The following is a 17314-nucleotide window of genomic DNA, read 5'->3' as shown; positions in this document are numbered from 1 at the left end:
CAACTACAAATTAAAAATGAACTCAAGAGAAAAATAAAAAAAAGATAAGCATGCAATTTTCAGAAGAACTGCAAAGGATTAGTGAACATACTAAAGGTTTCTCAGTCTCATGGACAATCAAAGAAACGCAAATTAAACCAACAGGTTGCCATTTTTCATTTGTTAGACTGGCAGTAATTAAAAGGACAAGGGCATGCAATAATTGCTTTCAGACGCTTCTGTGGGAGTATAAATTGCCTCAGTCTTGGAGCAATTGGGAGGTACTTCTTGGCATTTTAATTGAGCATAGTTTTTTTTGACCCAGGAATACTACTTCGAGGAATTCGTCTTTCAGAAACACTGAAAGTGTGCCAAAGACATCTATACAAGGATGTTCATTGAGCATTGCTTGTAATGGGAAAAGTACATAATGTAGAAATCTATCATTAGGAGAAAGATGAGATAAGTATGGCATTCACTGTACATCATGATGAGGTATATAGACCTATTTGTACTGACATTGGCAGGATCGCTATGGTACATTTTTTATTTTAATTTGTTTATTTTTGACTACACGGGGACTTCATTACTTCATGCGGGATTTCTCTAGTTCCCGAGATCGGGGAGCTACACTCCAGATGCAGTGCTCGGGTTCTCAATGTGGTGGCTTCTCTTACTGTGGAGCACGGGCTCCAGGGCGCATGGGCTTCAGCAGTTGCCGCGTGTGGGCTCAGAACTTGTGGCTCACAGGCTTAGTTGCCCCGTGGCATATGGGATCTTCCCAGACCAAGGATCAAACCCTTATCCCCTGCATCAGCAGGTGGATTCTTAATCACTGGGCCACGAGGGAAGTCGTGTGTGTGTGTGTGTGTGTGTGTGTGAAAGAGAGAGAGAGAGAGTCCAAGTCTGAGTCTGATGGCAGAAAGAAATAAGGTGAGCAAGGGCAGGGGTGAGGGCGTGGGAAGACTGTTGCAATCAGGAGACTGATTACAATCTTGATTACAACCAATACAATCTTGGTAAAAACCATGCAAAACTGTTCATGTCTTTTTCCTTCTAAAATATCACTAAAAATTCATCACAGTCTGTTTCTTTTTCAGGGGCAGCCACAATGTACACAAGGTATAAAATAGTAGAGAAGCAAAATCAAACCAGCTATTTCAGCACTCCTGTTTTTAACTTGGTGTCCTTGGTTCTCGGATTGGTGGGATGCATCGGAATGGGCATTGTAGCCAATTTCCAGGTACGACCTGAAGTCTTTTCAGTTATTGGGGGTGATGGAGTTTATGTATCTGGAAAGAAAAGTGGAAGTGTTAGTCGCCCAGTCGTGTCCAACTCTTTGTAACCCCATGGACTGTAGCCCCCCAGGTTCCTCTGTCCATGGTATTCTCCAGGCAAGAACACTGGAGTGGGTCGGCATTCCCTTCTCCAGGGATATGTATCTGGAGGGAAGAAGCAAGAACAGCAGAGGCACACTTGTGCCAAGAGATCTCTCAAACAGTTGATGAGTATATGAAAATTGGGATAGTTTGCTTTTTAGAAACAAACTGTTATTTTTTTTTTTTTAGATTTATTTATTTAGGCTGTGCTGTCTTCGTTGCTTCCCGGGCCTTTCTCTAGTTGAGGCAAGCGGGGCTACTCTTCATTGCAGTGGCTTCTCTCCTCTGTAGTTGTGGCTCCGTAGTTGTGGCATACAGGCTTAGTTGCTCCGTGGCATGTGGGATCTTCCTGAATCAGGGATCGAACCTGTGTCTCCTGTATCGGCAGGCGGATTCTTTACCACTGAGCCCACGGGAGAGCCCAGAAACAAATCTTTATCATTTGAAAGTCAAGTCTTGGGAGAAATGGGATGCATGTATGTATGACTGTGAAAAGGAGCATGCTTCAGCCCCTGCTGTGGGCTCTGGATGGCTCTGAGCTCTTCCTGAGGTGGTTTAATGTGCTGGGAGAGCTTCTTCAGTCATTGTAATGGTTTCATTAACAGTGTGAACATATTTCTGCATGTGAGCATGTGTATATTTACTGATGCTACTGTTTGAACCTCTGGTGTTCAAAGAGAAACGTGTGATCTCTTCCTTTCACAGATGAGGACCTAGGTACATGGAGGCGAAAGAACCTGCTCAGGGTTACTCAGCTAATCAGTTGCAGGGCTGACATATGTCCTTATTGGAGCATATTAACTTATATGACGACTACTGAAGAGTCTGCTTGATCTGTTCTTACTGTGTCAAGAGTTGGGAAAACACTGTTTATTTGGCCACGCTGTGTGGCTTGAGGGATCTGAGTCCCCTCACCAGGGATTGACCCCGTGCCCCCTGTAGTGGAAGCGCAGAGTTCTCACCACTAAACTGCCAGGAAATTCTGCCTACTGATTTTATTCTAACTTGTGAATTCCTATGATTCCAAGGTCTATTTCAGGGAAAGTGTGGGACCTCTTTGTCGATGGAGACAATATTTTATATTTAAAAAAGAAATAACTAACTACGAGTACTCGCCTCACAGGGTTGTTGCTGGGATGCAATGAGATAATGCACAGTACCTGGCAATCTGAACTTGGCGGTCATCGCTTGGTGATGGTCACTGGTGCATCACTAGAGGCCAGCACCCCAGAGGGCCTGCTCTGCCATCACCTTTGTCCCTTTGTGGCCTCAGCGTGGAAGTTACTCCTAGAGGACTTTTAGTTCTGCCCTGGAGAACTCAACCGTTTCCCCGACAGAAGTGAGTTGATCTTGTGTGATGCTTACTTTCAAAAGAAGGTGTCAGCCTGCAGTGCTAGCTGGCTGATCAAGCCCACTAAAGCCAGAGCAGGAGGGCGCTTCCCCCCGGCGTGGACCTGGGAGCCTGATAACCTCAGGCCTCCACCTGCACCGTTTGCTGTCCCCCTGTTCTCTAGTGTCTGCAGGCATTAGACCATTGTCGGAGAGCCCGCTGCCTCACCTGCACCACGTGGGCCTCAGGGAATCACCTTTTCTACCCTGCACCTGGAGGAAGCCATCTGTCGTCATCATTGTTTAGTTGCCAAGTTGTGTCCGATTCTTTGTGACTCCGTGGACTGATCCTCCAGGCTGGTCTTTCCTCCACTGTCTCCCGGAGTTTGCTCACATTCATGTTGTCTGTGAGGGGAGAGTATAATAAAGTGCTCTGGGAAACCCAGCGCTGGGTTGTGAGGGGTGAGGCACCCTCCCTTGTTTGACACAGAATCTTCAGGACAGCCCAGGGCGGGGATGTTCCTCCAAGGTCGATAGCCAACGTGTTTTTGTTTGGGGGTGTTACAAGTCCACAACTACCAGTGTTTCCCTGTTAACACTGGCAAAAGGTGAGCTCCAAAACTGCAGCTCTCTGGAGCAAAACCTATAAGGCTTCCGGGGGGCATCTGCAAACTTGGTTTGCTTCTGGCTCTGTTGAATTTTCCTACTCTTGTTGTCTCGTATGAGGAAATAGGGCTTCCCAGGTGGCTCAATGGTAAAGAACTTGCCTGCCAATGCAGGAGACGTAAGTGACATGGGTTTGATCCCTGAGTCAGGAAGATCCCCTGGAGGAAGGCATGGCAACCCACTCCAGTATTCTTGCCTGGAGTATCCCATGGACAGGATCACAAGAACTTGAGGCTTCCTTAGTGGCTCAGAGGGTAAAAATCTGCCTGCAATATAGAAGACCTGGGTTCAATCCTTCGGTTGGGAAGATCCCCTGGAGAAGGGAGGTGGCAACCCACTGCAAAATTCTTGCCTGGAGAATCCCATGAACAGAGGAGCCTGGTAGACTACAGTCCTTAGGGTTGCAAAGAGTTGGACATGACTGAGCAACTTAGCACTCACGCACACACGCATGAGGAAATAAACACCACTTGTTGCCACATTGTCATGTGGTAGAGCCCCTCAGTGACATTTCCTTTTATTTTATGATTGTGTGCATTTTACATTCCGTAACAAACAGCATTTAGTGAAGTTTTCTAGGTGATGGACATTTATGAAAACATTTCATGCTTTACTTGTATAATTCTAATAATGACCTCGGAAGACAGTTAGTAGTTTATCAATGAAGACATGGAGACACAGAGAGGTTAACAGTCTCCCCAAATCTCATGAATCATGAGAGGCAGAAGTCACCTTTGAATCGAAGCAATCTACCCAGAACCTGTAGGGAAGAGTTAATGTCAAGGCCAGAATGAGGCAAAGTCTGTGAGAAAAAAAGCATGTATACAGTTCACAGCTCTAGTGTCAGAAAGCACAATGGAAAAGAAATTTTTTAATGGAAAGGCGATGAACTGGAAAGTTACAATTTGTCTGGTGGAGTGAATTGTTCAGTGGGGCCAGTATGTCCTGTGTGATATCCTGCCAGGTCATACTCACAGCAACGCAACGTCACAAGTGATGCACGTGTCTGTGTTTAAACCATAAAGGGCAGACTTTAGGGAGAAGACTTAGGTGGTGAGATAATTACACGTTTGGTTCCCTTTAAGGCTTCTGTGAAGTGATTATATCTTCATAAAGACCAGAAATAGAATCTCTAACTTTTCCTGAGAGCAAAGTGTTTACTTTGTCATTGGGCCCATAAATATATCTTTACAACTTCCTTGTTTGATATCCTGTAATTCATTTTCAGCCTGCTGTGAGCAAACCAACATGTGCAGTTATCTCAAGAAGATTTAGAGATGTGAGGGCAAGTGAGAGAGTTGAGTGGTGGTTTTTCCTGAGTGGGAGGAAACCTCATTTGTCAGGATCTCACAGCCAGCTTTCTCTCCTGCAGGTGACAGATGGCTGTATTTTGGTGTGTTCTCACCAAGCAACCTCTGTCAATGCTTTTGTGTCCCTCACAAAGTCTCCTTTTTGGAAAAGTCATTTCCCGAGGTTGAATCCTATCAATAGTCTAGTTTTCTCTAGTGTTACTATTAGGTTGTCCAATCTGGGTTTTTCCATACAGTCTTACAGAAGAAACTATGAACTTTTTGGTCAACTCAATATCAAGAGAGTTTCAAAAAAAAAAAAAAAAAAGGTTTTCATCTTAACCTCTATGCAAAATTCATGTCTGATATGCTTCATTTGCCTTTGCCTTCTGAAGGACAGCTTGGATGAGAGAATATGTATTCCACCATGAAAAAAGGCACACTGGAAATTCAGCTCCTGCTAAATTGAGGGCCTTTGGACCTGACTTCATCAGGGTTAATGTGGGTCTCTTGGAGTTTACAGAATAAGATCCAAAAGGATATGTTGAATTGGCCAGGGTTGAGGAAGCAAATTTCCTGACAGTGCTAGTTAGAGGGGTGGGGTGGCAGTGGAAAACAAAGTATGTAAATTCTGGATCTGATTTGCTTACCAGCCTGAAAAGAAAATGGAGAGTGGAAAGTACCGTTATCATCGGAAGATGCTCCTAAAATAACCTTGGTGCCTTCGCAGCAGATGCTTTGTCTTTTGTTTATCTTTCCTTGCTCAGTTGTGCCTAAGATTCAAGGGGTGAAAAGAATTTGTTTTTCTTATTTCTTTTATATTTTTTCGTTTAATATGGGCTTTCACACCCCCCTACCCAGTTTTATTGAGATACTGTTACTGAACCAGGCCCGTTTTGCTCAACTCGCAGCAAGTCAAACATATGCTGTGGAATAACCAAGTTTCTGGCATTTACTTCAATGCTGGAAAGGCCTTGATCATTTTCTGTAAGCCGCTGCCTTTTCCCAAGACGGGGCGGGTGCATTTGTGATGCCTGGTGGGCTTGAGAAGCCCAGAGTCAGGAAGTGTTCCACTCTGGATGTGCGTGGAGTAACAGCACGTGTGTGACATTCTCTCTAGGAGCTGGCCGTTCCCGTGGTCCATGACGGCGGTGCCCTTCTGGCGTTCGTCTGCGGCGTCGTGTACACGCTCCTGCAATCCGTCATCTCTTACAAATCCTGTCCCCAGTGGAACAGCCTTTCCACGTGCCACGTGCGAATGGCCATCTCTGCTGTGTCCTGCGCAGCTGTCATACCCAGTATCCTTTGAGCGTTTGTCAGGTCCTTGCAAGCCCGACACCCCCTTCACCTCACTCCTATTCCCCAAAATGGAGAAAGCTAAGGCTGACAGCCAGGCGTCAACAGGCTTCAGAGGAACGACTGGGCAAATCACAAGGAAAATAGCTCAACCTTGTCTGGTTAAATCAAAAGAATCTTTGGGGGAAAGAATGGTGTGAAAGGAAAATGGAAAAAAAAACGTCAGAACACTTCAGTCTCTGTTTACTTTCCTTCAACAGGGTCCGTTTCATGAGCCGTGTGAAAATATGTATTTTTCTTTGTAGTGGTTGGCTAAAGACATCAAATATTGATATTGTACTTGAAGTACTAGCCCAGTGGAGTCCCAAGAAGCCAGACTGTCCCTTCTTCCCACAACTAGGTGATTAGAGGGTTTGATTTACTTGTCCACATTAAGAGGTTTTAAAAAGCTCTATGCTATTTATTTCTAAGTCATTTAAAACACATTTACTTTTTCTTTTTACCACTGATTTCATTTTCAAAATGAAATTTTATTTTTTCTATGTCAGCAGTGTGGAAGGAAAATATAAATTTATCATACTAATATATTCTGATTTAGAAGGAAAGAAAACCAACCCTTCCATTTTTTTTTCTTTCTCATTCTTTCTTTTCCTTTTTTCTTTCCCCCAAGAGGCATTTAACAAAATAAAATTGGTCTTTCAGGGGTGGAAAATTTCCCATCTTTCCAAATATCATCTGCAGTCATATCGAATACTGAAGAGTCAATAAAAATTGACGATTGCTGTCAGATTATTGGAAAGCAGCAACTATTTTATTAGCACTGGTTTTGTTCATCTGGGTTGGGTTGTGGTATGTGGTGGACAAGCTTGAGTAAAAAAAGCATGGTGTCCTCATGTGCTTCTAAGTATTAAGCCTTGCATTTCTCTTTCAAAATTGAAGCTATACAAAACGTGAAGTCTAAGGATGGTTTGGGATTTTGTTTTTTTTGTCATTTAGGGAAGGAAATATTTAATTATAAAAATTTCTAAGCACAGAGGAACGAATTCCTAGTACTGAGAAGTTTAACAAATTATGACTTTGGTTCCTAAGATAGTTCCTTCTCTGTTTCCTTATCCTATTTATGGATCGAAGACATTCATGCTTTCTCTGGACACCTATCTCCTCAAAACTTGTAGGCTGTATTAGTTGTCGGATTTATAAAACCATTTGTAAAGTTAAAAACAAAATTTCTCTATGCATGAAAGCTTTCCTTGCTTCCAACTTTGGAGACAGATCTCTAGGTATTAAAATGAGAGTTTTAATAGAATTAGCATTTCAGGCCAGAGTTTCACATACTAATAGTTCCCGTTTCTAGAAGTTCCTAGGAGCCCTGCTGAGGGGTAGAATCCCTGAACAGAAGCAGATTGAGCCAAGGAACTTGAACAAATGCACCCATATGAAAAAGTCTGTGATCTTAAACATTAGCATCATGGATTTATATTTCCTTACAAAGCTTTTCAAGCATCTTTAAAATGCTCTGTATGAGTTCCATGAAACAGCCTCATTTGACTCCTGAAGAAACCGAGACTTGGGGTCATGCTTCTAAGCCCTTCCCGCTAAATTGTCCATCTTGCATCCAGCTCCTGCAGCTTTCAGAAGCCTTCACAAAATCACTAATGATGCAAAGGCCAGGTTCCTTTTCTTGAGACGTGTAATCTGAGGCTGCCTATTTTTCCAACCTCAGTGTTACACTGTCTCCCGTGTGTGTGGCTCTTCGTTATTCTCGGCTCTTCATTATTCTCTGTGTTTGCTGGTGCTCTTCTCTTACCTAAATAACCTCCTCCACCTTGTCTTTCTAGAACTGAGCTGTCCGGCCAGGACAGTAGCCACTGGCCAAATGGGGCTGGGGAGCACTTGAGCGGGGATAGTCTGTGCAGAGATGGGCTGTAAGTGTAAAACACCAGATGTCAAAGACTTAATGAGAAAAAAATGCAAACCATCTTATTAATAATTCTTTGCAGTATTACATGTTGAAATGAGAACATGTTTGGTATATTGGGTTAAATAAGATATGTTAAGATTAATTTCATTAAGTTCTTTTTTGTTTTTATCACTGTGGCTACTGTAGTAGAAAATTTGAAGTTATATGCCTGAGTTTCTGTGGGATAATGCTGTTCTAGCTCACATGCTTGTGTGCTCAGTCCTGTTGGACTCTTGCGATCCCATGGATTTGTAGCCTGCCAGGCTCCTCTGTCCATAGGATTTCCCAGGCAAAAATACTGGAGTGAGTAGCCATTTCCTCCTCCAGGGTAGCTTCCCAACCCAGGAATCAAACCTTCTTCTCCTGTGTCAGCAGGGGGGTTCTTTACCACTTGAGCCACCTGGGAAGCTGTTCTAGGAGCTTCTCAAACCTCAAACAACTATTGTTGTTTTTTTGGCTGTGCTGCCTTCACCAACCAGGTATCTAATCTTCCCTCTGAGTCATCACTGCACCCTATTCTTTTCTCTCTAACGAGGCACATTCCCTGGGTCCATCAAGGCTGTGATATTTCTGGGAACTGAGACCAGGTCTGTTTTGCCAGAGTTTTCTCTACCTCTCCACCTTCTCCCCAGCATGGTACTTGATGGGACTAGCTGCTGCTGCTAAGTCGCTTCAGTCGTGTCCGACTCTATGCGACCCCATAGACGGCAGCCCACCAGGCTCCCCCGTCCCTGGGATTCTCCAGGCAAGAACACTGGAGTGGGTTGCCATTTCCTTCTCCATGATGGGACTAAAGGTGAGGCAAAGAATTAAGTGAAAGAATTAAGAGAATTAAGCTATTAGAAACAAAAGTATGGTCATGACATGATCAGGGGACCTTCGATGCTCTCTACTTTTACTTTGAGAAACTGACAAGTGTTAAAAATGGCAAAACATGAGAGGCGGGGAAAGGCAGGGAGAGAGGATGCTGCCTCCAAATTCAGAGATGCTCAACTTGGCATTAACTGATGCAACACTTGGAATTCTTAACTCTTTGCAAAAGCTTTTCATTAAAGAGCATCCCCATTACTCTCCAGCTTTCTTTTGTCTTTTAAGTTCAATCAAAACGGTCGCAACCATCTTTGTGCCGACAGTTTTGTCTGCCTTGCGCTGTAGCCTCAGTTCCTGGCTTTATTAGACTGACTTCTCAGGGTTTGTCTTTCATCCCCTAGGTCAGATGTAGGATGTCAGGTGTAGGACATAGCTCTTTGATTTGTAAACCCTTTGGGCCAAGGACTGGGGGCTTCCCAGGTGGTGCTTGTGGTAAAAAATCCACCTGCAATGAAGGAGACCAAGGTTCGATTCCTGGGTCAGGAAGAGCCCCTGGAGGGGGCGTTACGGCAACCCTCTCCAGTATTCTTGCCTGGAGAATTCCATGAACTGAGGAGCCTGGCAGGCTACAGTCTATAGGGTCACACACAGTCAGACACGACTGAAGCAACTTAGCACACATGCACGTGTGGGCCAAGGATTAAGGTCTACTTATACACAGTTATTCAGTGGCAAAAGTCTGTTTTTTTCCTTTTAAACAATAATACCTTAACTTGCTGTAGCTTGTGTTTGTATATGAGCCTTTGTATATGAGTACTTTGTACTCATATGAGTACTTTGTAATGCTTTGGTACTTTGAAATGTTAATTTTTCCTTGAAGCTATTGCCTTGAACATAATATTTTAAGGAAGAAGAATTTTAATTGACATTTTAATTTAGGTAAAATAGTATTTTAGGGAAAAAGTACTCCAAAATTACCCATATTAGACTGCCGTGTCAGTGATTTTGACCAAATTTAAACAACAGGGTCAAGCAAAATGTAGCCACAGATTAAAAATCTTCTATACATAACTGCCAAAGTATTGCTAAGGAAGGACTATTTCCATGTTGTATTTAAACTTCTGTCATAATCAGACTTAAGGTTTGAGATGATAAGAAACTGATATAACTGGTTTGATTGTAAATATGTTGGTACTAACATTTGAACACTGTGCAATGGTTATATTATTAGAAGAATAATCTAGTCTTTAACACTAAAGGACCTAGTCTTCAGTTTCCTTAACCAATTCCCCTATTTTAGTGATTGCCTGTGCTTCACTAATTTCTATAACCAAGCTGGAGTGGAATCCAAAAGAAAAGGTAAAATTTAAGTTGTTTTAAATGTGACTGTCAAACCTGGTTCCTGCGTTTTCAAAATTATTTTAAAAAATTTGAATTTCTAATTCTCTCTTAATCCTTTCAACCATTGAGGCTTAGTAAAAGAAGTGAGATTGAAGGGCAGGGAAATGATGTGAATGAAGGTGTGTGGCAGTCAGAGGAAACAGACAAGCTAAGCATACGGGGGATCTGCTTAGCATGGGATGGGAACAGAGAAGAACAGTTTCTCAGCATAGTGTGAGAAATAAATGTGGTCAGGGTAAGTTTGTGGGGGAGTAATTTGTGCAAGTCTTTAAGAGGTGGGCAGAGAGGCTCATGCTTGATGTAGGTGATCAGAATAAGCCTCTGAAGGCTTTTGAACAGGAAAGTAAATTAAAAGAATATTATTGGATGAGTATCATTAGTCAGAAGCAGCCCCTGGGATGGACTGAAGAGGAGAGAGCCCAGAGGCAGGATGGCAGGAAGAAGGTAGTTCCACTAGATTAGATTTCAAATCGAGATTCACCTACATTGGAATTAATAGCTTGAGTATGAAAGGAAATGAAGTGAAATGACTTCCAAGCTTTTGTCTTGGGTAAGCTGAAGAACATGTTCTCATGAACAGATTCAGTTCCTAACAGGAATTAATGATTCCATGGGGGGAAATGGATGGGTTTGGTTTTAGAATAGTTGAATCTGAAGCTACAGTGAAAAACCGAGGAGAAATGTCCAGTTAGACACCAGGGACAGGATCAAGAGCCATCAGAGCATAGGGTGGAGTGACAGGTAATTTCCAGACCCAACACGGGAACATGAGGAATCAGATGTTTTGAACTGAGATCAGCTTATGCTCTTAGTTGGGAGAAGGCAATGGCAGCCCACTCCAGTACTCTTGCCTGGAAAATCCCATGGACGGAGGAGCCTGGTAGGCTGCAGTCCATGGGGTCGCTAAGAGTCAGACACGACTGCACGACTTCACTTTCCCTTTTCCCTTTCATGCACTGGAGAAGGAAATGGCAACCCACTCCAGTGTTCTTGCCTGGAGAATCCCAGGGGCGGCGGAGCCTGGTGGGCTGCCGTCTATGGTGTCGCACAGAGTCGGACACGACTGAAGCGACTTAGCAGCAGCAGCACCATGCCCTTTGTTAACCTACAGAGAGAGGGGAGTTACTGATGAGCAGGAGTTTTTTCCCAAGGCAAAGGTGGAGTTACTGATGCTTTTCGAAAAGCAGTTTCAAGGACTTCTCTGGTGGTCTTTTGGTTAAGACTCAGTGCTTCCACTGCTGGGCACGGATTTGGCCCCTGGTTGGGGTAACAGCAGGGTCTAAGGAAGGACTTTCCACCATTACAAAGGATTCTGGCAGGTGATGGAACCCGGCAGGAGGCAAGAGAGAGACTGAAGGTGGTGAGGACCAGTCAGGCAGAAATTCGGAGGAAAAAGTTCTTCCTGAAGAGAGCTCCCAGCAGAGCAGCCTCGGGTGTATTTTACTTTTTAACCACTGGGGGGAGTCCTTCCACCACAAATCAAATGAAACAAGTCTGCTGGGAAAGATTAATCAATCCCCTGACAGTTACCCCCCACCCCTTTTTTTTCCATTCATTTTCTATTTTAAAAATGTGGAAAGTACCTGATTTTCTATTCACTCCGAAAATTGCTATCCCACTCATATTGCCTTCTGTTCCCAATATCCACAAATGCAAAGAAAACCCTTTACATCAATTCATGGAATAGAATGTAGTGTAAGAGTCCGGACCCCTGCTTCAGTGTACTGTCATTAACGTCATGCTACAGATATCTTCCCCTCCCCCCAAATTCTGCTTCTATTTGGATAAGCCATCTTCGTTGTCCAGGGATGACATGAGATGGGGTTAATGTAGTCCTTTGAAAAGGACGTGGCCCTGGTTCTGGACCCCCTAATATAGCTGGTCATATGCTCCCCAGGGTGGCCTGGGTGAGAACAGCAGGTGGATGCAACCCTCCGTGGGGAGGGGGAGCAGTGGTATCAAGTTTGATGCACCTCGATGAGATCTTTGTGGTGGAGCAAAGAAAAGAACCCACCTGTAGTCTCGCACATTTGTTTGTTCACCTTTGTAACTGACAGCAGGGCAGACAGTGAAGCAGGAAGAAAATATAGGTTATGATCTGAAATCAGAGGGCTGGAACTGGTGACAGGCCACAGGCTAATTTGGCATGTGGGCTAAAATCAGAATGTAGACAAGCATTTTTGACTTGGACTCTGCTGCTGCTGCTGCTGCTAAATCACTTCAGTCATGCCCGACTCTGTGCGACCCCATAGTTGGCAGCCCACCAGGCTCCCTGTCCCTGGGATTCTCCAGGCAAGAACACTGGAGTGGGTTGCCATTTCCTTCTCCAATGCATGAAAGTGAAAAGTGAAAGGGAAGTCGCTCAGTCATGTCCGACTCTTAGCGACCCCATGGACTGCAGCCCACCAGGCTCCTCCGTCCATGGGATTTTCTAGGCAAGAGTACTGGAGTGGGGTGCCGTTGCCTTCTCCAGACTTGGACTCTAGACAGTATTTAAAACTGTTTTTGTTTATCATTTTTTAAAAGATTTTTTGATGTGAACCATTTTTTATAGAGTCTTATTGAATTTGTTACACTATCACTTCTGGATTTTTTTTTATGTTTTTTGAGTTTTTTGGCCCTGAGACATGTGGGATCTTAACATCCCCTGCATTGGGGTCTTAACCACAGAACCACCAGGGAGGTCCCTAAAAATGCTTTTAAAGTGGTTTCCAGCATTTAAAAAATCAGGGAAGATATCTTTGTCTCTGACACACGCACACACACTCCGTGGGTTTTTTTTTTAATCTCAAAGTAACACTGGGGTCGTATATTCCCATTTGACAAGAATGGAACAGAATGGATGAGGCATGGGCTCCCCATTGTTCCTGTCTTTTTGCAACCATCAGTTTTATTTCTTTTTCCTGGCCTGCAGAGGTAGCCAACTTTGGAACCCCCATTGAAGCCCTTCTGTTTCATGCCTTGCACCCTCTCATTCCTGTCCTCAAGAAGAGAAGTCTCAGTATTAGCCTTTACTTTGTAGCTGTGCTAACCTTATAACAAGCAGACATGTTGTCTGAACTGACGTTTTCTATAGCAACAGAGAAACACAGAAGCCAGTCTCCTTTAGATGCACACTTCAGATCTTAGTACACAGACTCTGCTGCTGCTACTGCCGCTAAGTCGCTTCAGTCATGTCCGACTCTGTGCGACCCCATAGATGGCAGCCCACCAGGCTCCCCCGTCCCTGGGATTCTCCAGGCAAGAACACTGGAGTGGGTTGCCATTTCCTTCTCCAATGCATGAAAGTGAAAAGTGAAAGTGAAGTCGCTCAATCATGTCTGACTCTTCGTGACCCCATGGACTGCAGCCTACCAGGCTCCTCTGTCCATGGGATTTTCCAGGCGAGAGTACTGGAGTGGGGTGCCATTGATAGGTGTTTTTCAAGCCTGCCTTTCAACTTTGGGGTTCCCAGCGGTGGGAAAACCAGCCATGCTTTGTATGGAAAGTTCTTTCTTCTACTGAGTCCACATTTGCTTTCCACTCTCAGCCATTTTGTGGTCCTTCTTCTGCCTGTTGAAATTCCACAGACAAATTGTAAAGCCAGAGTGTGTGAGAACCGGAGAGAACTTTGGGGTTATTGTATTCGCATTCTCGTTGGGCAGCTGCCCCGATGCACATCCATGTGGCCTTGCTCACCATGTTTCCTCCGGGGGTTAATTTATGCTCACTGGAGAGCTTTTTCCTCTGTCCCGCCCTGCTCATTGTTATTTCAATATGTCCACTAAAGTGAATGCATGTAGGCTCAGTTCTGTTTTTCTTATTGTTTTTGCTCTTAGGATTATGTATATCACGTAGTGAGTGCGATCTGTGAATGGACAGTGGCCTTTGGTTTTATTTTCTACTTTTTAACATTCATCCACGATTTCCAGGTTGGTATTTATCCATTCATATGTTATAAGTTACTGATGATGAGGGTTAGTAGGAAGCCATAGAACATTTCTCTCATTAAAGAAACATAAGAGCATTAGCTTTCTTTTTTACCCTTATGTGTTTGAAAAACAAAAAAAAAATTTGCAAGTATTGTGCAACTTAGTGTATTCCCAAAGGAAAGCTATCTTGAATAGTTCTCCCAAACAAGGAAACATTCATCTGTCCCCTGCCATTTGATGCTTATGGTCATAGATCCTGGTTATTTACTTTGTGAGGAGGTCTCACTTACAAGTTCCAAATAACAGGAAATATGTCTTTTCTTAAAAATAAAAGTGTGTTGTTGAAAAATGTTCTGAAGGCGGAGAGAAGGTGGGACCTTGTCAGATTTGGCAACAGGGAAAGTCTTGCATCTTGAAACAAGTGAATTATTAACTAAAAGGTTACAGAAAGCCAAGAAAATTCTTGAGGACCCAACTCAAGCTCCCTACAAACCATAGTGAGATCATCTCTGAGGGGGTGCAAAGCTCTTAGGAGTTTCAGAGCTGGCACTGGTGGTGTTTACTTTGTTTTAAACTTTTTTTTTTTTTTTAATAGAGTGTCACCTTAAGAATATCCACAGAAATCAGTGGTGATGTTTGAAGAAAGAAGAACTCTATCTCACTCAGTGGAAGTGGCAGACAATTCCTGGAAGTGGTACAGAGGACAGACAGGGTTTTAATGCTGCCCTGTGTGGAATTCATCTGCAGCACATCCAGGACTTGAATTTCTTTAAGAATTCCCAATAGTTGTACTATTTCCAAAGGTATGTTTTCCTAGAGAATGTAGAGCGTTTATGACATTGTAGCAATGTTTTTATAACTCTCCAAGTAGACACTGTTTTTGTATTAACAAATTCCTGACAGACAAAATAAGGTATTCCAGCAAATGGAGACCTCTTATTTTTATACAAATTCTGTTTTTGTTAATTTCTCTCTGTGTGAGTGATTTGTGGAGTACACTAACTGAGAAATTCATTCAAAAGTAAAATCAGGGGATGTTCTTTTTAAGATTTTATTTTTAGAGAATGCACTGTATAATTTTATATCATAAGAGCATTTCTAAAATTCAGTTTAAAATGATCATTAAGATTTAGTTAATAAACTAACACTAACTAAGAGACTGATTTTTAGATGAACCAAGCAAAAAGCTTCTATCAAAAGGCCTTAAGACCACTATGCGCATTAACTCAGTGACCATGGAAGACCTCAGTTTTGAAATTCCGTCCCCCGACCCGTGGGCCTCTCTGCTCACAGAGACCCAGCTTTTACCCTTGCTGCTAACTGACGGCAGTCTGTAGTGATGTGTTCCAGGTGGGATGGTTTCAGCCAGGCAAGTTAGAAATCAAATCCTTCTAACAACAGAGTGAAATGGAGGTGAGCAACTAACAAGAACTCACTGGATTCCAGAGTGATGAGGGGGAGGAGGGGAGTGTGTCTCAGGGAACATCCGAGGAATGCGGGATTATGGGAAGGAGACTTGCTCAATCCTAAACCTCTGCAGAAACCAACCTGCAAAAAGCATTACACATTCCACTTACAAAGCTGCCCTTTATTGTTACTGGCACAACTCGACACACTGTCTGACTCAGAAGCCGCACCACACATCTCGCATTCCTTTCACGCCAGCCCATGGGCGCTGACGGGGAGTGCAGGTCTGAGAGGGGAGGGAGAGGAGCATGGTGCAGGAAGGAGTTACTTTGCTCCTCTTCTTCATCCCCACGGCTGGATGTTTGCACAGTCTAAGAAATGTGAAGCAGATCCTTTGCTCGGTAACAGCACATCACGAATGACAAGTGAAAAGCAAGTCATTCCAGAGGAAGAAGTGGCTCTTGAGATGCAAAGGTTTAAAAGTGGAAGAGAAGGAACTCACCTTCGGGGACCCTCCAGACCAGAAACCCGTATCTGGCCAAGAGGTTCCAGACCTTGAGGGCTCATGCCAAGGGCAGAGCAGCTCACTTGGCCAGCCATGGAAGGAGGCTCAGTAGTGGTCAGCCGCCTCCGCAAGGACAGACCCTCTCCCCTGCGGGTTCAGCGGTGAGAGACTGAGACCCACCTCTGGGTTGGTGGTAACTTGGAACTGAAATGCTGGTTACGTCTGTGTTCTGCAGAGGAGGGAAGCCACTTACCTTTGCTGTGGAACCTGCAGTAGAATGAATCCACAGTTGGGTCTCCCTTGGAACAGACTGTTGTTATCAGCCCTTCTTGACACATTTATTGTCATCCTTCATTTCTGTATCTCTCTGCGTGATTTAGATTGGGAGCTCCTTGAGGGCAGAAGTCTGTGCCTTAATCTTTGTTACTTGAGCATTTACCAGGCTGCCTCCTGGTACACAGTAGGTGCTTAATAAAAACTCACTGAATGCATGAATGAGGGAGTGAGCAAGTGGAGACATGGCTGGGGGATATCTGTAGTACTGCATAATGAGATTTACTCTGGTTTACTAATGAGGTAATAAATAGCCTATGTCACCTTTTAATATTGACTGTTTTGCTTTGTGTGCTGTAAACGTTTCAGTTGTTTGGGCGTCTCCATGCTATGATGACTCTCTTCATCCTGGACAGTTATCACAGAAATTGTTCCATGGGCTAGAGCAAATGGTACACCTGGCTTGGCAAACTGAGAAGGCCAAAACTCACTCCAGACAGTCACGTTCTGCTGATTCCATGAAATCTCGAAAGCTGGTCTCCTCCATATTTTGGTATTATTTCTGATTGCCATGAACTTGCATTTCCTTGGACCTCATGGCTGAAAGAGTAAAATAAAATGAAATATTTCTTTATTTTAAATCTATGTCTCTGTTAAATTATAATATGTTGACTTGGTACTACTATGAAGTATATTTATTCAGGAAAGTATTCTAGCTCCACTTGGATTCTATAGAGGTAGAGTTTAAATCTCATTATTATTATTATTTTAAACAATTTTGGCCATACCACGTGGCATGTGGGATCTTAGTTCCCTGATCTGGGATTGAATGCTTACCCACTGCATTGGAAAGTGGAATCTTAAACACTGGACCTCTGAGGAAGTCTCAAACCTTATGTTTTCTTAATTCATGTAGTTTTGCCTGTGGGTAGGATGGCTCATCTTTGTAGATATTTTTGAGTAGTAGTATCAGAAGTTTGCACAGAAATCCAACTCAACGTTGTTGAAAGAAAGAGAGGCATCTATTGATTCAAGTTATGCGAGGTCCTGCGGTGGAGCTGTCTATAGGGACGGCTGGATCAGAAAGTCACCAGGACTCCATCTATTCT

The 17314-nt window shown here is 43.5% G+C and overlaps 1 protein-coding gene across 1 annotated transcript in view; it reads left to right on the top strand.

The window, feature by feature from the left end:
• Window positions 1-16783, top strand: part of DRAM1 (DNA damage regulated autophagy modulator 1) — a 41300-nt gene extending 24517 nt beyond the window's left edge. Inside the window, exons 3-7 of the mRNA XM_005898602.3 lie at window positions 1080-1222; window positions 5763-5940; window positions 10009-10067; window positions 13928-14020; window positions 14616-16783. Coding sequence (XP_005898664.2) covers window positions 1080-1222; window positions 5763-5940; window positions 10009-10067; window positions 13928-14020; window positions 14616-14660 — 518 coding nt within the window. The 3' untranslated portion in view covers window positions 14661-16783. The remainder of the gene's footprint in view (window positions 1-1079; window positions 1223-5762; window positions 5941-10008; window positions 10068-13927; window positions 14021-14615) is intronic.
• Window positions 16784-17314: the final 531 nt, after the last annotated feature.

This window comes from Bos mutus, chromosome 5 (genome assembly GCF_027580195.1).
Source record: "Bos mutus isolate GX-2022 chromosome 5, NWIPB_WYAK_1.1, whole genome shotgun sequence".
Classification (NCBI taxonomy): Eukaryota; Metazoa; Chordata; class Mammalia; order Artiodactyla; family Bovidae; genus Bos; species Bos mutus.
Note: the sequence above shows the minus strand (reverse complement) of the source record. Positions and strands in the feature narration are given on the sequence as shown.